Genomic DNA, 23,035 nt, shown 5'->3' with positions numbered 1-23,035 from the left:
GAAGACTACTTCATTCCGTTCCACATCTCAATACTGTCCCTCATTACACCACTTCAGTCTTTGATAAACCTTCCTTCTTCTGTAAACTATTGATTGGCATTGGCGGAAGTTGTCACAGAATGATCTCGGAGAGCTGAAGTTGACCATCTTCTTCAAACCACGTGTTACAAGATACAAATGAAAAAAATCCTTTAAATATTAAAGGGTATTTTGGTTTAGGGGGATGAATTTTAGGTACCTTTTCAAGAGCAAACAAGAATTTTATCATTGAAGACGAATTCGTTCCGTTCCACATCCCAAAATTATTGTCATCCAAAGTACTTCAATTGAATTCCAAAAGGTTTTCTCTAAACCACTAATTAGCAATTGCTCAAGTGGTTATATATCATAGAGTTAGGACCCTAAGGCGTTGGTCTTAACATTCGATTGTCGTTGGACGTCTTCTTGAATCTATTAGAAGTCTCAGACCACTCTCTTCTACAATTTCAAACAGTTCTTCGGTTCCATTCATCCGATTACCAATTTCCGACAAGATCTGCATCTTTTAAACCAAAAATTCGTCGTTTATCAGTCAGTTCATCTGAACATTGACTGCGTTATACGAATTTAACACACATAAAAACTGTAGAATAAAAGTGTGTGTCACTTTCAATGTCACTGAGTATATTTTACACAAATTCGGCTTATGCAGTTATCAATCCGTGCTTAATCGACGGACCATTGCATTCATCAACGTTCGATTTTATTGAATCGGCGTTTTGATTAATTGCTTTTGATTTGTATTTGTATTTAAATTAATTTGAACTGAACGACGAGTGGATATGCATTTATTGATATTTGATTGTATTTTTGTCGTGTTTGCTTATGCCGAGCTAACTGATTGTTTTATTGACATGTTAAAGCCATTTAAAAAAAAAACACACACACACACACAACATATTATAAAATTTCGCATAATACCATTATATGGTTTATTACGTGGCATGAATAATTCACGCAGAGCCGTTGCAATGTTTTCCTGAAAACAAGACGAGAGTGTTCACTTCCACGGGAAGGATATTTTATTTAAATTTCCTGGGAAAACGCTTTTCCAATATTAAAATTAAACACAACAAAGCGCGTGCCTCGCATACATTTTTTACTCGGCAAACTTATCAGTCCCGGATTTACCGCAAATCATAAATCCCCGCCGTTCCGAACGCAACTACAAAGACGTTTAATTCCAGAAATTTGAAACCGTCGCTTCTTATCTGACGTGATATTATAGAATCCGGAAAGTTGCAAAACAAGATCCGGACGAAATTAGTTTGCTTGGCTGTGCGGAATTGTGTTCCCAAAACTCTCCCGACAACTTCTTGCCAAAGTTCAGCAATATGATGACAATGGTAGTCATTGCGTCTTTAACTTTCGAACAATGATAAAAAATTTCGGCGGGGCGGTAAACTGAACTGAAATTTGCACCTGAACAATACGCAACGTGTGTCAATCTCTGAGTCGAAGTTAAAGAGCGAAATTGTGTTCGGGCAATTGTACTCCTACGGCAAACATCGGATTATTTACGTTGTAAGAATTTGTTGAAAAGAAACTTACATCAAACAATTTCTCAAGAGCATCTTAAAGGAATATGCAGGTTATTGTTGTATAGTCTCGAGAGGAAGTCTGGAGTTTTCATTATGGATGTTCATTACTACAGTCTTTTGTGTATGTTTTTTTTTTCTCTCGTACCTGAGGATTCTTTTTGTTGCAGTAACTTTATTTCAAAGCTGGCGTTTTAGCTGCGTTTATTTCGATCCGTACAAGTTTATTTCTGCGTCACCGGTTCATTAACAGGCTCGTAAATTTGATGCTATTTAATAAACTCGAATCCATCCTAAATGCGAGATGACTCAAGTTGATTTGTGACAAGCAATAACCATCATGTACGGCGGCGCCACAATATTGTCTTCCACTATAGGTCTGACACCAAACAAATTAGTTACAAAACACCTATGTTAATTCGATCGTTTGTCTTTGGTTATGTTGTTTAATAAAATCAGAAAATGTGTTTCTTACAAATTTATCTGGTGCTGAAAATTTTATTTACACCAGATTAAATAGATTTGAAAGTATATTCAACATGTTTACTAATATTATTTGAATATTTACAACTCCATTTTAACATAGCTTATAAATAATAAAATAACGCAACTAAAAATAAAAGAACACATTTTATAACACATTTTCTTAATGTGTAATGCAAAACAATGTAATAATATTTTTTTACTATTTATCATATTTCTGGGTACCCTCAAACGGGGCAATTTAGTATATCTTGGGTTATTAACCCAATATTCATTATTTTTTTAAAATACTTTTATTATTATGGAAAGGTACTATCTTAGTAACAAATAAAAATTAAAAGCAATTGGGATGATAGAGGGTGGATCATCACCACGTGAAGTGACTCGTCAAATGGACACATCTGTGAGTGTTATAAGCAAATTGTGGAGATGTTATATATATATGAGTATAACCATATAAAAGAAAGGCCGCAGTAGGATAACTACCTCGGTAAAAGACCTCTTTTTGCTTTTGCAAGCTCGCAACACCCAGAAAAAACAGCTCCCATGTTAAGACAAGGACTTCTTGACACCCACGATGTGACCGTGTCAGCCCAAACCACCAGAAACGGTGTCAGAGAGTCTACTATTAGGTATTTCGATTGCTCCTTGAAAATCGTACTGCCCGTTTAGCTTGTGCACAAGAACATCTTAATTGGGGTCCCGATGATTGGAGTCGTATTTTCTTTTCCGATGAGTCAAGATTTTGCTGCCACCAAGGATACGTATGTGGAGAGAGTCTGGAAACCAAGAGCAGCTACAATATGCTCGTGAGGTGGTGAATGATGTTTTGGGAAGGATCGTCGTACTCGCCCCACTTGACGTTGAGGGTGTTGAAAGTGACGAAGCTTCTGCTGGCATCTCTGTCGGCGAACGACTCGTACGGGCCACACGGTCCGTAGAGATTGATGTCTTTTGTTACGTCCAACACTTGACCGTCCACGGCCATGAGAATACGTTGCCTACGTACCCCGTTGTACTTCTTCAGTTCGTACAGTGTGAAGTCGCATTTCTTCATTTTCGACAGGTATGGTCCTGGCGGTCCAGATTCGTGGACAATTTCTATGAACAGGGACATCTCCAGTATCAATACGGATATGGTAACGTTTATCAGAATATAATGAGCTTGGAACGTTTCTACAAAAAAATCCATGGCGGACCGACGACTAATTAGAGTGAGGGGTGCAGGGGTTGTAGCAAATTGTAAAAAATACAATAAACTAAAATATAACATGATTTATGAAAATAAAAAATGGAAGTATTTATGGCATTTTGTATTTTTCTTGTGAATTGTCCAAACTGTCAAGTAATGTTTACGGAACTACCAACAGTAACACAGATAATCGAAATATTTAAGCAGTACAAACATGAGAAATTTAAATTTTATTACATGAGAGAAACACATGCCTTGGAGTACCTAAAAATGTTTTATTTTGACCAGTAATGTTATTCAAATATTTGTAGCTCCACTATTTTTTTTACTTTCTATATGTATTATATAAACATAAACATAAAAATTATTTATTTTATTTTTATTTATCTATTTCTTGTAAAATTTTTATTTTCAGAAAACGTATTTTGTGGATTTTGATAGATTTTATTCGGTTCATTCTAAATTTGTCTGTTGTTTAGCACCGTTAAACATTAAAGTAGACTTTTTTATGAAGATTTTATCGCTTTTATTTTAATTTTAGACCATGACTATCTGAATCAATAACATATAATATATTCTATATGTGTAATGTCTCACAAAGTATAATATACGTCCACTGCGGTCGACAACGAGCTATGACCAGAAGACAGGACAGTTTTGTGATTCTTTTTGCTTGGTGAAATCACACACTCTTTACATTTTATAGTTATAGCTGTAAGTCCACGATAAGAAGAAGGTTGTGTGAAGCTGGACTTAGAAACAGGATACGTTTTCCACCAAACTGCAGTTCCATTGAACAAGTTTGGGACCATCTTCAAAGAGAAAATTTACACTCGAAACCAGTGAGCTATAGATCAAGAATTTATTCGTTCACTAATTTTTTGTATGTCATGGAAGCTGTTCGTAGAACAAAGAGGAACCAACCATGTGATCAAGTACTGATTGAAAAATGTTGCACTTAACAATCTGTTTTTTTTTTTAATATTAAATAATTTTGTAATGTAATTACTGATTTAAAAGTTCAAATGTTTTCCAAAAATTGCTTAGTAAAATGAGAAAATTATGGACACTACACCACAATTCCCTTCTCTTTCCCAGATCTGACACCAAACAAATTAAAGTTGCAAAACACGTGTGTTAATCCAATCTTTTTTTCCTCTTGTTTTATTAGAGTAATTACACATTGTTCGTCGAACATTCATTCGATTTTGTTTCGCGTCTGAAATTGCGCTTTGCCACGCGGCAATTTGCATAATAACCAAAAGAATTTCACGCATTGTGCCCAAAAATATGCCCCGCACAATATTAATGCCGGCAAATTGAATCCACCCCCAGCATCCTAGTATATATCGGACTGTATAATTTCAGTTTAAATTTACACATCGAACACGCCCGAACCGAAACTGTGACTTGTACATGTCATAAACGGATTAATTAGGATTCTGCATCGATTGTCTAACTTTAATAACGAATTCGAATCGAATTGGGGCGGTGTAACGTCGCCGCGTGCCCTCCGCGATGTCTCAGATCACAGAAATGACACGGCGTTGATTCAATTTGCTGATTGCATTAATGAAGGATTTGATTTTGTGCACAGCCGTCGAATGGGTTTGCGCACTAAATTCGGTTAGTCAACGTTTAAAAACAATTAATTAGCGTTTAGACAATGGGAATGATGAATGTAAATCGCTTTTGTTGTAATTAAATTGCTCGTAATTCGACGTGATCGCACCTGTAATTCAAACAGTAAACTTGTACGTTAATTTGGTCGTAATTTGAACGCGATACAGTCAAATTGGGATAAATGAAATATAATTATAATTTGTCGCGAATCAGTGTGCATATTACTGTTTTCAATTCACTAATTTCGGTGATTAGCCACATTCGGATGACGCCATATTCAAATGCCCAGTTTATTAATGACTTGAACGGGAAACTAGTTAAATACACTTTAATGAATATTTTTGATGAATTGCTTTACATATTTAATCTACATCTGATATTTTATCACACTAGGTGAATGATTAAAATAAATCATTATTGGTGTATTTTTCCAATTAATATTTATTTATAAAACAAATTTATCTTGTTGTGACGTTTTAATTTAATTTACCTTAAAAAACGTTCTATTTATTATTTATTTCAATGAGAAAAACATCAAATTCACTTCAATTAAAATGTTGTCGATAAATTGAATTATATTTTTATTTTCAAGAAATATTTTGATACAATAATTTAGTATAATCTGAATAAAATAATTTCGTTAAATTTTGGAATTAATTTATTAATAATTTGTTATTAAAGTTGTTTTATAAAATAAGAAAATGTTTCTGTTTTCTAATTTTTTCTTTTAACAATTATATTTAAATTGTCTCATAATTCAAATACTCGTTTATTATAAAACTGAATAAGAAAATTGTCAGAAAATATATATATTTTTAATTTATTAATTTAACATACCACATAAATCCAGTAGTCGATTTATTATAACAATATCGCATTTATGGATACCCGGTAAACAGTGCCATTTAGTATATCTTCTGTTATGACCCAATATTCACCAAATTTTTATAAAAATACTTTTATTATGGAAAGTCACGATCTAAGTGACAAACAAAAATTAAGAGCAATTACAGACACATCCATGAGTGTTAAGCAGATTGTGGAGAATGAGCATAATCACTTAAAAGAAAGACATCTAGGCCGCAGTAGGATAACTACCCTCGTACAAGACTGGTTTTTGCTTTTGCAAGCTCGGAAACACCCAGAAAAAACAGCTCTCGAGCTAAGACAAGAGCTTCTTAGGACCCACGATGTGATTGTATCAGCTCAAACCGCCAGAAATCGTGACCGAGAGCAAGGTCTATTTCAGAGACAACCTTTAAGGGTACCCTGGACACAAGAACATCTTTATTGGGGTCCTGGTGGCGTCCTGATGATCGGAGCCACATTCTCTTTTCTGATGAGTCAAAATTTTGCCACCACCCAAATTCTGGAAGGATACGTATCTGGAGGGAACCTGGAAACCAAGCACGACTACAACATGCTTGTGAGGTGGTGAATTTTGGTGGAGATTCATTGATATTTTTGGGAGGAATTAATACTGGCGGAAGAACCGAGCTCTTTTTAGTGGAAACCACTTTGGACGTAGTTCGATATTGCGATAACATATTTTTACCCATTGTGTTACCCTATTTAACCAATATGGGCCGAAATTCCATTTTCCAGCAGGATAACGCTGAGCTACTACGCTGATCACTCGAGCTGCATTCGAAGAGAATGAAATAAGCGATTTATCTTGCCTCGCAAATTCTCAAAACTTAATCCAATAGAAAAACTATGGGATACTATGAAAAGAAGACTTTTTTGGAGACCAGCAGCAGATAATTTTGACGTTACAGAGGCTGTGGCAACATATGGATCAAAACCTACACAATAGGCTGATATTGAGTACGTCAAATCGATGTAGGACAGTCATAATCAACAAAAGGGGTCCATCTGGGTATAAGTTTTTAATAAAAAAAATAAATATGGCATAATCATTATAAATAACATAATAATAAATATTTGGATATTTGGTGGATGTTATTATTTTAATTTTTGAAGGGGTTACAAAATATTTTTATTTAATTAGTAAAAAACACTTTTATTTAATTCATCATATTTTCACATTAGTTTTTGTTTTATTTCAATAATTTAAAAATATTTAGGTGTTCCCTAAACGCTTGACTCTGTTCATTTAAAAAGATATATATTTTTGATGAATTATGTTAAATTTTATTATACTAGAAATATTTTGTTATTTGACAACAATAATTTACTGTAACTAAAATACAACAATATTGTTTTATATTTCAAATTAAAATTATTTTGTAAAATGAGAATATGTTTTTAATTAATCTAGTGAAGATAATTTTATTCAATTTGCTTCGTGATAAATATAATAATTAATTTCTGTCAAAGTTCCAATTTAATACATTGAATATATATCTCTGTTTATAATTAATACCACAAAGACTTTGTGAAATATTAATTCACCTTTGATGTAGTTGGAATATCATAGTTATCGATATTTTAATTTTTAACCGGACTCGCTATTAATTACGAAACATCCGTATAAGAGAAAATGCGCAGTGAATTATTAAACCGGCGCATCCGCCATTATTGTAAATTCGATCAAGTCCAAAATAACTTGTATAACATCGTATAATTTGATGGTCAGATTATACGGACGTTCGGTGCTTCCCCCTCAAGTGCCTCCATATTAAAGGATAACAGCCCCGTAATTTTTTCGCCGAGTCCTGAAGTGACCCTGAAACCGTTTTTTCAGCCCGCGCTCGAGGATGTTTGAGTTTTTCAGTCAAGTGGTGAAAGTTACCAACTGAAAAGTGTAAGACAATGGGTCTCCAAAATGCCGAGCAAAAAAAAAAAGAAAAAAAGAAAAACTTTTCGTCCGTCCAACTTTCGCGTTCGAACACTCGATCCGAAAACTTGACGCAATCGGCAAACCGAAATGTTTGTGAATTTACGTTTGCTCTCTCTCCCTCCCCATTCGATTTCGACGCATATAAAGTTTGGAGTGTTTCATTTTTATTGCATTAACTGCGGAACTCGTTTATGCCAATGTAACTTTCTAAATGTAGTCGGTGGTAAACGGTTTACGTGTTCAAATAAATTTTTTTTTCGGATAATAACAAGCCGGTTCTTTCTGTGTTTAAAATTCTGATTCCTGCTAATAGGATGATAACACTGATTTGCAAATAACCACTTTTGAAATATGCATTTGTTTTGGGTAATTTCACCTAGATGAAGGCAAATTTAAATTTTTCATCATTTCACTTAAAACGGTATACACAATTAATGGTAAGTCCGGTTGACATGAATAATATTTCATGAGAAAGGCCATTAAATTATACATCCAACGGTACATAATTCGTTTCTATTAAAAGCAAACTGGCTGAATTACAACCGATGAAACTTGCATTTCATACAATTTTCACAATTTTCAACACATTCTATATTAAAGTACATAAACATTTATAATTCCAGGATCCTCAATTTTACACATTTATTCAGTAGTTTATTCATACAAACTTTGTAAATCTCAAGAGACGAAGATGATGGATGGATGAAAAATGAAAATCTTATAGATAGAAAGAAGAAACCAATGTATAAGTTGGTTCCTAAATCTCGATAATTGTCATTCATGTAAACTAATTGAAACTAATTGAAGTAAATATTTAAAAATATCTTCGAATCATTAATTACATTGTATGACAAATGTATTTAATGAATATTTGGAAGCAGTTCATTTAGGAGCATTCCTATGAGCTTTTGGGACAATACAAATGTTCCAATTAGATCAATGTACAACGTAATTGGTATGCAGGAGTCGCAGTGTTTTAATACTAAGACATATTCATATCAAAATATACAATATCGATTTTCAGATTTAAATGAGACATTTAAGATTAATTTTCTCTTAAAATATTTGGTTTTCTTCTTAGAAAATATCGATGGTCAAATCAATGTACAAGGTGAAAAGTTTCACCAAGATATGATGAAAATGGAAAAAATATATTAAAGCTTCAGTGAATAAGAAAGAAAGAAGAAATTTTCGTCTATTTTATTTTTTCTATCGTAATATTTTAAGTATTTATCAGATCTTGGTGTACCGGGGTTTGAAACATATGTAATTGAATATAAATTTATAAGTATTAAGTAAAATTAAATGTTTAATATAGGATTTTAATAATAGAATATTTTATTGTTTCAGGTTCAGACATTAGTCCATTTCCTAATGTAGGTAAATAGAGTTAGATTAAATAAAATAATAAAAGTCCTCATTATTAAGAATAATTATCAGACGCTATTAATAAACACCAAGGAAGGTGAGCGCATAAAATTTATTAAGACAAGTTAAACACTCCATGTGCGTCTTCCGTCTTAAGACAAAATTTATGCCTGTACAACTGTCAAAACGGGGTGGCATCTTTAATATTTAGGGCTTTTTTCTGGCGTTGTGCATCATACGAAGATTAAATTAAGTTGGGCCCAATTGATTAACGTCCGTGGGGGAACAATTAATGGAAACGTTCGTCCGTGGAAGGAGGGAGGGAAGAAAAATCACGGACACATAAAAGAAGTAATAATTTCTGGACCGTTAAAATTCCGAGACCACCCTCGCTCTCGGATACAATTGCATCGGCGAAGCCACCCATGCAACGGCATCGCGAACCGCTTGCGAAACGCTCTTCCGAGCTAATGTCACGGAGCGGCCTGGCCGATCGTATGATCTAATTGATTAAATTTAGACGATGCTCTAATTAGAACAATTGGGCCATAAACGCGGGCCCGCAGCCGCTTTCAGCATTCTTCGAAAGTGACGTAGTTTTATGGTTCTCTTGTGGCGGTCGGCTTATAAACATTATTAATTTGTTGATGGTTTTTCGTTCGTTTACTCGGCGGTTTTCATCTGCGGTGTTTGCGAAATTTGTTTTCTTGACGTCTGGTGAATTCGATTTCCGTTTGATACACGCCATTTTATGGAGGGGTTTTATTGTTTGCGGCTTTCCAAGTACTCTGGGAAGTTCACACGTTTTCGGGGAACTGTTTGATTTTATAACATTGTTAAATTCTTCCACTCAAGTGATTGTCTATCTCTTCTAGTTTTATAATTAAGTAAACTGTAACAAATTTGTAATTTTGGTCACCTTTTCTATTGATTCTGAATTTAAAAATTATCATCGTTCAGTTATCACAGCACGATTTTAATGAATTCCGACGTATTTGCGATTGAAATTTACGTTTGAAATGATCACAAATTTATGTTAACTGGATTTAAATTTTAATCTAGACAGGGGAAGTTTTAATTTCTTATATTTTACCTTGTATGAATAAAAATATTTTTTACAAATGTTTTAAACAATTATTTTCAATAATTATTAACGAAAAATAAACCAACACGTCTATATAAGAGTAATCTGACCCTCATTTTACATTCTAGTTTAAAAACTTTACAGATTTAATTTACTAGACCCAAGTAATCTAATCTGTAAAAATTGATTATCCTAAAACTCATTCTGTATTTAATACTTATTAACCGAAAAATTAATGGCACCCTATTTTGAGTTGAATTTATATTTTATAACTGTAAATATAGTTAACAAATTGCATCCATTCCATATTTTCCCAGGATGACGTTTAGGTCTGTCTTCAATGTTATGTTGAGCACTTTACCTTCCTTCTTCAAAGACACCGCCTAATTTGATTCTCCTAGAACCACCTAGGTTTCTGACATCATAATTTTTTATTAAAGATAAAATAAATAAATTTATATAAATTGATTTCCAGTAATTTTGTTTCTTTAGTAATGCTTCCTTACCATAATATTCCCTTCTCCATCATTTACAGTGGGTACACATAGATTTTGAAAAATCTTGAATTTTATGTAAAATTTTGTAAAAATTACAAATATATACATATTATTGTTTAAAACTTTATATAGATCTAAAATAAAACCTTCGTGAAAATTATACTCATTAGACCACATAATATTTACCCAGTGTTCTTCTGTAAAATATCTGTAACTACCCACTCAAACCCATTCTAAACGAGACTTCGTAGGTTTCTTTCGGGCCTTACATCCTTTTAAACCAGCTTTTCCAAGTCTTCTCGTAACATTTATGGCACTACTTTCGGCCATGGCCGTAGATTAAGTAAATTACGAGACTGAGGTTAAACTAACAAACTAAATAAAAGAAATTTATCTGGTACATTTTATAATTGACACTTACAGTTAGTAAATTTATCTAACAGCCATATTAGCGATAATCAAACAAGTTAGTTTATGTGATTTAAGATCAATATTAAATATTATTAATAACCGACCTCTCTACCACGAACTAATTTTGCAACATATAAACAATTAGCAATGTGTTAAATAGTAAACCGGCGATCATTATTAAACAGGCTTCGAGTAATAAATTACAATTTATCATAGAAACCACTTGGTAACCTATAAACATAATTAAAATACATTCGCACAACGCTGTTTATGGTTTACTGGAAGCTTTTGATTTAAAATGCATCCACAGATGTTGAGAACTCAAGGATGGTGTGATTCAATCTGTCAAAGATAATTGGAAATTATGGACTTTGCAGAAAGAAACCGAACGAAATTAATACCATGTTAGTGTACGCTTACGATTTGTCAATAAATCGCTTCTGTCCGGATAAAAGTTGGATATCGTATGTTATTAACGGTTTTGTGTTTTGGTTCGTTTCAGGGGAGTTTCTCATGCTCGTTATGTTTATTACTATGCGTGGTAGCGAATTCGCACCTATTTAATAGACACGAGATGCGTAACGTTATCTGCCTTAATTATCTTGTTAACATATGTTATGCGGAAGGGGTGTTATTTTGTCAATGAACGCCAAATTACATACGTAAACACTGATTTCGCAACTGCGAAAATGTGCAAAAGCGATGAGGGCACAAACGACATTTTTGTTAATTGCTTAGTTGAAAGTTCTTCGTTTAACTTTGGCATCACCTTTGGATTTTTTTCTCTAGCAATCCAAGTGACTTCGCAATAATTTTGTAGCATACTGTTCTAACTTATAGATAAAAGTTGTAAGAACTGTATAATATTTTAGAAAAACTAAACTGATCGTAAAAATGTTTATTAACATATTTCGACTAAAATATAAATTTAATCATACATTTTTATATGCTGATTACGTGTTAATATAAACGTTAAATAAAACAAAAAAAAAATCAGACAAAAAAAGTTTAATTAATTTTAACACCCAATTTCTACAGCCTTTTTTTAAAATCATGTAAGTGACATTAACTTTATTATTTTCAAAGGAACACCTTGTATGTTTTTGGATTTTTAAATTCTACATGTATGTACAATTTCAAATAAAATGGTTATACCAAGCCCAAATTTTGTTAAAAATAAATTAAAAAAGTGGTTCCAGTCAAGTTAGAATTGTTATAAAAATTTCAAATCAGTATCTTTTTCTATTCTCCTAAATATATATGTATATATATATATATATATATATATATATATATATATACTTTATTTTCTTTAAAATTCTTAAATATAAGATTAAATAATAGTTATTTTCCTCTTAGATTCTTCTTTTAAATTTAAAATTAAGCCACACACTACACATTTAAATAAATTAATATATACAAAAATTTGCCTATTTTGTAGCGCTCTTTTATTATTACTTCGATGTCTTCGAATAATCGATTTCTATACAAAATAACTTGCTATTGTATTGTTGTATTGAATCAATTTTCGTTATCTGACTGACCCAGTATGAATCCCTTCCATGTTCACAGTTATAAACCTAGTAAATATAATTGATCAATCTAACAAATAAAAAAAACAACCTAACTGAACGATAATAGTAAGAGACGCAGAGAGCACTGATGACGTCAACAAACCTCAATCCGAAAATATGAAATGGTTGCGAAAACCGCATCTAATGTATCCTCATTGCGGTTAAAAAAGTGTCCGTGATTCATTTAGCGGAAACAATGAGTGCCCATTAATCATTTAATCATATTTTTTTTAGACATTCCGCAATTTTTTATACATATAATGTGAAAATCTCGCCTTAAGCTCGAACTCTTTGGCAAGATAAAACAAACAAATATAATTTTTTATTATTCCTTTGATTCCTTTGACGTTCGCGTACGGTGTTTACATTTGTGGTTGGCAAACATCACCGTTACGTGCATTTCTCAGATGAAGATTTTAAAATAAATCAGCGTAAAAACTCCCTTCCTTAAATTTATTTGCCTTCGGGAAGAGTTATGCCGCAGGATTTACGCAATGCTCCCTGGGAAAACGGTAAATTTATTTATCAATAACATATTGATTTGAACGGGAAACGCAAGATTGTCGTAAAGAATGTTTCGTGGTTTTGTGTGTAAATATTGGAACATCAAAAACATATTTGTGGGGGCAATAAATAACCTTTTTTATTTTCGTATTTAATTTATTCGGACAGTTTGGGAAAAAGAAAATAAATTGATTCTTGTAGGAGTTACACGAGGTTGTTCAGCTTTAGAATTTTTCTATTAGAAATCCATATCCAGAAAAATAGAATTAACTTAAATTAAAAAATAATTTAATTTGTAAATTATAAAATAACAACTAAATATAAAAGAAGAGACTGTATAACACATTTTTTATTGCAAAAAATATATCGTATTTCTGGGTACCTGTTAAACAGTGTAACAATGTAATTGAGAAACAAAAATTGGGATAATAGAGGGTGTGTTATAAGCAATTTGTGGAGACGTTACAATGAGTATAATAACGTAAAAGAAAGACATCCAGGCCGCAATAGGATAACTACCCCGTACAAGACTACTTTTGCAAGCTCAGAGACACCCAGAAAAAGCAGCTCCTGAGCTAAGACAAGAGCTTCTTAGGACCCACGATGTGATTGTTTCAGCTCAAACTGCCAGAAACCGCGTCCAAGAGCAACGTCTATTTCAGAGACAATCTTTAAGGGTACCTCGATGATCCCGTGCTCAACTTGGGCACAAAAACATCTTTCAGATCAGCTTTAGAAGAGAATAACAAGTATCTTACCTTGGCCAGCAAACTCCTCAGACCTTAATCTAATAGAAAAAGTATGGGATGCCATTTAAAGAAGACCATTATGGGGATCTGCAGCAGCTAATTTTGATGGTACAGGAGGGATGACGAAAACTGGACCAAAACCTACTCGATAGGGTGATATTGAGTATACCAAATTATTATAAATAACATAATAATAAATATTTGGATAATTGATGGGTTTTATTATTTTATCGTCATTTTCAAATATATTTTTTATTTAATTAGTAAAAAACACTTGTTTTTGTTAATTCATTATATGTTCACATTTGTCTTTTTGGTTGTATTGTAATAATTTAAAAGTACTTAAGTGTTCCTTAGACAGTTTGACTGTGTCATAGAATGTAAAAAATCAGAAAAATTATAATTTAAATAGAGACGAATCCAAATTAATAAACTTTTGTTAGTAACCGCACAAATCTGTTTGTAAGCAACGAAGTGAATGTTGTTGAAAATCACCAGCAAACAACTAAAGAGATATTTATCTGTTATTATAACTTCGTAATGAAGGCGTTTGATCGAGAGAGAAAAGTCAAACAATACCGACAATTCTGAAAGACCGTTCGCTCCGAACGCGAAAATGAACATTTCGAACATTCATCACTCTCATTGTCGGAGAAAGATCACGGACGCTTGACGCACGGACCTTTTACATTTCATTACTGGTTTTTACAAATGACTTAATGCAATATTCCGTTTTTATCCGAATATTAAATTTTTTTTCCCCCGCGTCCCGGATCCGTGCTCGGGCACTTCTCCCTCATTGGTTCCGCGCCGCTATACGGAACGCCCTCGAATTTCCGCTCGTTTTTTTTTTTCTTTCATGCTCACAAAAAGTGTTAATGTTAATGCCCCGCCATGATATTTCGCGATCTCTATTAGGTGATAGCGATTTACGGCACTCCGAAACGCAAGTCGAATTTAATGGCTTCTGGGTAAATCCATTTCGAACGGCTCAAAAGGAATTGTTCATTTGCATGCCATGGGGGTATTTCGGGACGGCTGTTTTCATGTGCAATTTAAATTTAATAACTGCGCTACTTTGTTCGAGATTGAGCGCTGAGCAAAGGGTGAGATACGTTTTGCTCTGAGTACATTTATTCAAATGTCAAGACCGTTTAGCTGTTATGTCAGTAATTTCTACGTTCTACCGTTTATTTTTAATGGGGTTCGACCGACAGATATATCGGCATCGACGCTGACGGTTCAAAAGCTCCACCGCGGCCGATGTATCCTCCGCGTGCCGATGCTTTACTTGATTAAATTATTGCTAACTCTATTGCTATTTCTTCTTCTTTGAACTAAAATACTCATTTAGAAGATTGTATGATAAAAAATTCAATAATACTATTTATACAGGGTGTTTCATAACTTATCCGACATTTTTTAACCAGATTTCTTAAAAAAACTTTTTATCTCGTTTTCTGTTGGAGAATTTTTTTCAAGAAATCGACTTATTTTGAATTGGAATTTTCGAAAAGTGAAGAACTGGCAAATTGAAAAATCGAAAAAATGATGAAATGAATGAATTGAAAAAAATGGAAATACGGAAAAATATAAAAAAGGAAATATGGAAAATGGAAAGATATAAAATGGAAAAATGTAAATTTGTAAAATTGGAAATTTGAAAAGGTGGAGAATTAGAAAATTAAAAAAAAATTGAAAAATCGAAAAGATATAAAAATTAAAAAAGGAAAGAGAGAAAATGAAAAAATTGAAAATTTGAGAAAGTGCAGAATTTGAAATTTGAAAAAGTGGAGAATTGGAAAATTGAAAATTTGAAGAAATGGAAAATTGAAAACGTGGAAAAATATAAAAAAGGAAACATGGAAAATCTGGAAAAGATAAATTTGTAAAATTTAAAAATAGGAAATTTAAGTGTGGAGAATTGGAAATTTGGAAAAGTGGAGTATTGGAAAGGGAAAATTGGGAAATATTTAAAGAAGGAAAAAGGAAAAAAGAAAAAAGAAAATCTAGAGAACATTGTATTTCATCATTCACCATTAAGATTTATTTATTTGTAAATTGCAGAAAAAAGTGACTGAAAATATAAGTTTAAATCATCATTTTCGATTTTATACAGGATGTTTTATAATTTATCCGAAATTTTGTGGATTTTTCGAAAAAAATTTATTTGAGAAAGTTATTGTTTTAACGAATTTCCGTAACACCCTGTATGTAAATTAAATATATACGTAAATATTTTTTTATTATTTATTAAACATATTTATACTGTATTAACATTTACAACTCAATTTTTTATTGAATTAATAAAAGAAAGATGTCTAGTAAATCTTTACTATATGTTTATAGTTATCGTATAATTGAATCTCATTTTATAATATTTTTATAATACGTGCTTTAGATTCGGTGTGTTTGTCTTTCTCTTTTACCAAACACTCTGGGAAACGTAAATAATGGGTATTGTATTATATGTTAATTTTTAATTTTTTATAATATACAGTACTGTGTCATTTACAGATTTATTTATTTATACCTTATGTACAATTTATTTTTATTTAAGTTTTTCATTTTAATGTCAATTAATACAAAGTCCATTTTAATAAAAAAAAATTCATATGATGTCTTAAATATACTAATTTGTGGAATACTGGGTGGTAAAACATTATTTATTTATTTTTATTACACTCGATTTTATTGTACATTGTGAAAATTAGTTTTTTATACCCAAAAATGAAAATATACAATAAGTACAATATATATATATGTATATATATGTATATATATATATATATATACATATATATATATATATATATATATATATATATATATATTATATATATATATATATTATATATATATATATATATTATATATATATATATATATATATATATATATATACTGTAATATATTCGTATTCTCTTAATCAGATGAATATTTAAAGATATTTTAATAACTATTATCTCATTGTGAAAACTAATGGGTTAAGTCAATATCTAATCTAAACATGAAATACAGTATTTACCAGTTTTGTAAGAGATAAATTCAATAGAAAACATTGTTCTCATTTTTTTGACTGTACCGGTATAAGAGATATCTGTCGGGTGACAAACAACAATTTTTACGACATGTTTTTGTTGTTCATCTGAAAATATTCATTAAAATCGAATTATATACACAATTCAAATATGAGGAACGAAATATTGAAAACATTTATTTAATGCACTTTCATATTTATAATTGACCCATTGCATTTCAAATCGACAGATTGATTCTGGTTATGATTTTATATTATAATCGCACACAATTATATTGTTTCATGAACAATTTTTTTTTCGACTGTAAAATATATTTACTGTCAATTTGTGGAAATTTTTCATTGATTTTATTTTCACATACTCGTAATTTCAACTAAATTAACAATTTAAAACTAACGATTTAAAAACATGTGAAATATGCCCTCTTGGAAAATACCCATAATGTGCCCGTTTTCAAAATACCTATAATTGGTCTAAAATGGTTTATTTGTATTTTTTTAATTATCGATGAATTCAAATTTTATAAATTCTTCGAAATACGAATTTTTTAATAAAAATTTTTCTACTTACCATTATTTCAACTGAAATAAAATTATATATTCATTGTCAAAAAATTTTCAACTTTGATTTAAATCAGATTATTTACAATGTTACTTAATTAAGCAATAATTTAGAATTTACTACATTAAAAATGGTAATTTCATACATCCTTAATTTTAAAATTATATTTTTGCAATGAAGTACTTAAGAAGAACCATAATAAAAGCTTAGGCAAAAAATATCCTCTTATATTGATTTTAATCAATATAAAAGAAGAAATTGAAAAATCTTTCGTCTCTCGTAAAAGTGAACCCTCTAGGTAGAGGGTTCATAATTTTAGATTATTTAACTTTCTTACGAATTACCACTAATTTAAAATAGCAAACTCTATCAAAATTTAAAATCACAACCAGAATCGATCGGCCAATTTATAATGGCACAGTCCAAAAGTACGTCTAATTATAGCTGTCCGAACTATTTTTACTGTTTATTAGAAATTCGTTATTAATGTGTACAATCGTCACAGTCGCAACACAAGGCGGCACAGCAGATGTCGTTTTACATCTGCACTCTCCTCCAACTCTTTTTCGCGCGGCGTCGTCGACGACAACTACAAAACGACGGAATGCACCTTTGCCAGCCATCTGCGACTTGGAAAGCCGCACACGTAAGTCCCCAGTATTGTAGGCGGGCGGGCGCGTCGGCCTGGCCGGGGTGCGGTGGGCCCATTAACGGACGGACAATCGGAAGTTAATAGGGCAGCAACAACTTCCGGTCTGGGCCGCGTCTCCGTGTCCACGATTGCGACGGACCGCAGTCCTCCCCCACCAGGAAAAACGTGAAAAGAGAAAAAAAAACAATAAAAGGGGGGAAGATGACGTGCTCCGTTGCAGAGGAACAAATCTCGGATGTGTACGGAAATGGTCGCGAAACGATGCGAAGGGAGAAGGTATTAATCGCAGGTGGCGCGGGGACTGAAAAGGATAAATGCTGCCGAGGCACGGAATAAAGCAACAAAAATAATGGGAAATATACGAATTGGGATTTTTCTCTTATATGTATATATCACCGTATATCGCTGCGGCAACTTTCCGAATAATACGGGATTTTTCTTCGCGCTGACTGGCTCTAACTACAGATGGGTTAACTCCACGTTCCAAACCAGGTTAACTTTCGGTCGTGGTTAATTCGAGTCGACTCGTGTAACTTGGATTATAACTAACTCGAGTTACTATGAGTTTACGCTTTTATTTTACCAAGTATCTTGACCTACTTATTTTGTCAATTCTTTTCACTAGGTATTAGTCCCTAGTTAAGTTAAATTTTTGTTTCATAAACTACTATTATTTAGTTAATGCAGTTGAGGTTATTATCATAATATTTCTTAGATTTGGATTCTAATTTTGTTGTAAAATACTAATCAGTACATATCAGTACTTCAATCAGTACAATCATACTGTATCCGAATATTCATCAATAACCATTTTTAAATTTAAATTTAAATAGAACACGTTTAAAAGATTATATGTTATTCTTTCAAGATAATGTTTTTGCTTATCTTATTTTTTCAGAGATATTATTTAACAGATTAATTGGTAAAAACGTTTATAGAAATAATATTTGAGTAGTAATGGATGCTAGTTATTTTCTAGTAATTATTTTAAAATATTAAATGTTAATATGTCTTTAATGTTCTTTCGAGATAATGTTTTTTCTTATCTTATCGTTCACAAATATCGTATAAAATCTTAGTTAATAAAAACATTTATAAAATTAATAGTTTGTTATTAATGTATGCTAAATATTATTATTATTATTAAATGTTACTCATTCGACATATTGTTTTTTCATATACCATTTTCTTCAAAAAAGTTATACACAATTTATTTGATAAAAACATTTATAGAATTAATGTACTAGTAATGGATACCGACCCTGGTTCCTTTCTAGTAATTATTTTCAAATATTGAATGTTTTTCTTTCAAGATGTTATATATTAGATTAATTGTAAAAACATTAATAGAATTAATATTTTGCTAGATATGGATAGTGATTTTTGTTTTTTTTTTAGTAATTATTTTAAAATATTAAATATTATTCTTTCGAAATAATATTTTTTTCTTATCATACTGTTTTCATAAGTATCATATAAAATTTTAGTAACTAAAAACATTGATAACATTAATATTTTGTTAGTAATATATCCTAAATATTGTTATTTTCTAGTAATCATTTTAAAATATTAAATGTTATTCATTCGATATAATGTTTTCTTATATTTTATTTTCCTCAAAGGTATACAATAGATCAATCGATACAAAATATTTATAGAATTAATGTTCCAGTAATGGATACTGATTCTGGTTGCTTTCTAATAATTATTTTCAAATATTAAATGTCTTTCTTTCGAGATAATGTTTTTTCATATCTTATTTTTTCAGATATGTTATATGGTGTTAATTGGTAAAATATTTATAGAATGAATATTTTGCTAATAATGGATGGTGATTCTTGTTTCTTTTAGTAATTATTTTAAAATATTAAATATTAACATATTCTTATTTTATTATTATATATTCATAGTATCATATATAATCTTAGTAACTACATTTATAATATTAATATTTTGTTAGTAATGTGTGCTAAATATTGTTATATCCTTATAATCATAAAATGTTAAAAGTTATTCATTCAAGATAATGTCTTTTCATATTTTATTTTTTTCACAGATTTTAATTGACTGACTTTTGTTGCTTTCTAGTAATTATTTTCAAATATTAAATGTTTTTTTCGGGACAATCTTATTTTTTTTTCATTGATAAAATTGATATTTTGTTAATAATGTTGAATCTTGTTATTTTCAAGTAATTATTATTTAAATATTAGATGATTTTTATATAGAAAATGTTTTTTCTTATCTTATTTTTGTCAAATATGTTATATAATATTTTAATTGGTAAAACATTTATAGAATGAATATTTTGCTATTAATCATTTAAAGAAAAAAAAAGCTATTCTTTCGAGATAATGTTTTTTTTTTTCTTATTTTGTTGTTTTCGAAAGTATTATGTAAAATATAAAATTAGTAGTTTGCTTATAATGTATGCTAAATATTAAATGTTATTCATTAGAGATAATGTTTTTTCATTCTGTATTCTTTCAAAGATCATATAACAGTTTAATTGATAAAAACATGTATAAAATTAATATTTTCCTAGTAATTTTCTTATTATAAAATCAAATACTTTTTCATATCTAACACTTAGGTACTATCAGATGGATCCTGCCAACTTAGTTGGGATAACTCGATTTGAAACCGGTTTACGCAAATTTTCAACTCGGTTTAACAAAAAACCTTCTAAATCTAGCCATATATCAGATTTAGCGTTACGTTTCAATTTTAAGCCGCCGCTTAATCGATATTATTTACCGCTCAACTCGCCAATGTAAAAAAAAAAATAACAATCAATTTCCGGGCATGTACATCCTTTAAAAAGTACAATTAAAATTCAGAACACTCTGCCGAGGTTATTTTTTTCCGAATGCCGGCGCAGCTGCAGAACTCTACACACCCTCTCTCGTCTGGTTGTGTTTTTTTTTTTATCTGCCCATTGCATCGGGTGGTCCATTCGGATGCGTAATTAATCAAATGTGTCCGGAATGTGCGATTTAAATTACAAATGTAAACCACTTGAAGCTCTTTTCAATTTTGTTAGTCGGCATTCAGGCGAGTTACCTAGTGTTGCCTCCTACATATTAATATCACGCGCCAACATGATTTGCGAGCTTCCGCTGTGACTGACTCTTGCATCAATCTCGACGAGGCAATTGGCAAAAACGCAGGTAACGCCACGTTGAATTTAATTATGCGATTAACCAACCCGCACTTTCCACATCGTGAATGACAATGACGACTTTAACGTTTTTTTTTTTATTATTTTTGTTGTTTCTTTTTCTTGGGCTGTCCTATTAACCGGTGAAATTACATAAGATGCAAATCTGAGCATCTGACATACTTTTACGTGAACAGTGTTTTGTAGTGGGAAACTTTTAAAACATTGTTTTTGTTAAGGAACTCCCCAGCTCTTGACTGTACTTGACTCTTATGGAGCTGAAATTTTTTATGTGCTTAATAGAAAAGTTCCAGAGTGCAACTTAATAGTGAGGAGTTACAAATTCATTCGTATCTCTTAGGCAAAATAGTACTTAACACTTGCGTCCACTTAAGCATTCAATTATTGAAGTTGCTTAAATGGTAATATTCTTTAATAGCATTAAGCTTTCGAAACTTTTTTGTTGCCTTTTCCAGTCCATCACGTTCCATTTTATTTAATTGACTCGTGTAACTTCCAAATTGACATAAAATGTTGCTTGAAACTTTTACCTTAATAAAATTAAAACATAAAACTTTAAACACATTCTAAAGTTCTATGTTTTAGTATAACTTTGTAGTGTTGTGTACAATTACAGTGCATCGCATAATGCGGTAATGCCGGTTAATAAACGATATCAGTGAAAACACGTTTGCAGCGTTTTGTTTATTAACGTGGAAAATCGAGTTGGATTGTGAGGAGCGGCGCGGCGAATGCATTAATTATGTTAGGCTTATCCCAATCTTCAAATCCCCTGAAACTGTGCAGGTATTTCAATGTGAATAACTCGGTGTGAAAATACGTGCAATTAATTATGTAATCTTTTGATCAGATCGTCAGATCCTTTTCATTATGGGGCTTTGGTTTTATATCCCGTTTTAAATCGTGAAAAATCGGTTATTATTGTCCGATTCAATTCGAACGTTTGTCAATATCAATTTAATAAATTCAGTTTTATACTGTTACATGATTTTTTTTTATCAATTCGGCACGAGTTCGTAAACATTGCAATTTTATTGCATGTTTATTCAAGTACATCTTTATGCAAATGTTTTTAATGTGTTTATTACATGCATATGTTTCATTTTCAGCGTTGTTTGTAATTTTAACGGTGGTGCGACGTAACCCGATCGTTTTTGCAATTTATTTTTGTGTGCGACATGAATTATCGACGTCCACGACATAATTAAAATCATTCATCTTCTGTTCCTCCATCGCAGCTGTATTGGTTATTTATCCGCTTTTCATCCGTTCTTTCTTATGACCCAGACTTTCATTTACTGTGAAGCCGCAGCCCTTTGAGGCCATTCCGTTTGATATGTGTAGTAATGTTTTCTGGATTGATGATTTGCCGTCGAATTGATTGAAAACATCGGGTTTATGGTCTTGCCGTCGGGACAAAGGATTTATATCAATTTTCTCTAGCATTAATCGAAATGTACCGTAAATTGACGTTAACGTGTGCCAGTTTTTCTACGCTTTTATATACCTGAACGATTAATCACTTTTGCAGATCAAAAACATTCATTTTTTAGCAGAGCGAGGAAAAGTTTTATTCCCTTTTTAGTCCATAAAAGTTTGTGTTTGATGATGTGTTGATTTATGTAAAAATCCTGTTGTAGGTTAAAATGGAGCCGCACCTGTGAAAACGAGACAAGCTTTTAAATCAAATTGAAGACTTTATTGTGTGGCAGTATTAACACATCGAGATACAAAT

The 23,035-nt window shown here is 31.3% G+C and overlaps 2 protein-coding genes across 3 annotated transcripts in view; one reads left to right on the top strand and one right to left on the bottom strand.

The window, feature by feature from the left end:
- The window catches only part of LOC109594359 (dystroglycan 1), a 117,226-nt gene that overhangs the window by 12,838 nt on the left and 81,353 nt on the right, over nucleotides 1-23,035 (top strand). Inside the window, exon 2 of one of the 2 annotated variants that reach the window (XM_049966496.1) lies at nucleotides 9,029-9,054. The gene's annotated coding sequence lies outside the window, so the exon portion shown is untranslated. Of the gene's footprint in view, nucleotides 1-9,028; nucleotides 9,059-23,035 lie in introns of both variants that reach the window. The other variant, XM_049966503.1, reaches the window with a different exon arrangement.
- LOC126265709 (membrane-associated progesterone receptor component 1-like) lies at nucleotides 2,857-3,252 on the bottom strand. Its single transcript, XM_049968053.1, has one exon. The coding sequence runs from the start codon at nucleotides 3,250-3,252 to the stop codon at nucleotides 2,857-2,859; it is 396 nt and encodes a 131-aa protein (XP_049824010.1).

The sequence above is a fragment of the Aethina tumida genome, chromosome 1 (genome assembly GCF_024364675.1).
Source record: "Aethina tumida isolate Nest 87 chromosome 1, icAetTumi1.1, whole genome shotgun sequence".
NCBI classification, from domain to species: Eukaryota; Metazoa; Arthropoda; class Insecta; order Coleoptera; family Nitidulidae; genus Aethina; species Aethina tumida.
This window is presented reverse-complemented; position numbering and strand designations above follow the sequence as displayed.

Coding starts and splice junctions, on each gene's coding strand:
- LOC126265709 (XM_049968053.1), bottom strand. CDS start 3,252: ATGGATTTTTTTGTAGAAACGTTCCAAGCTCATTATATTCTGATAAAC.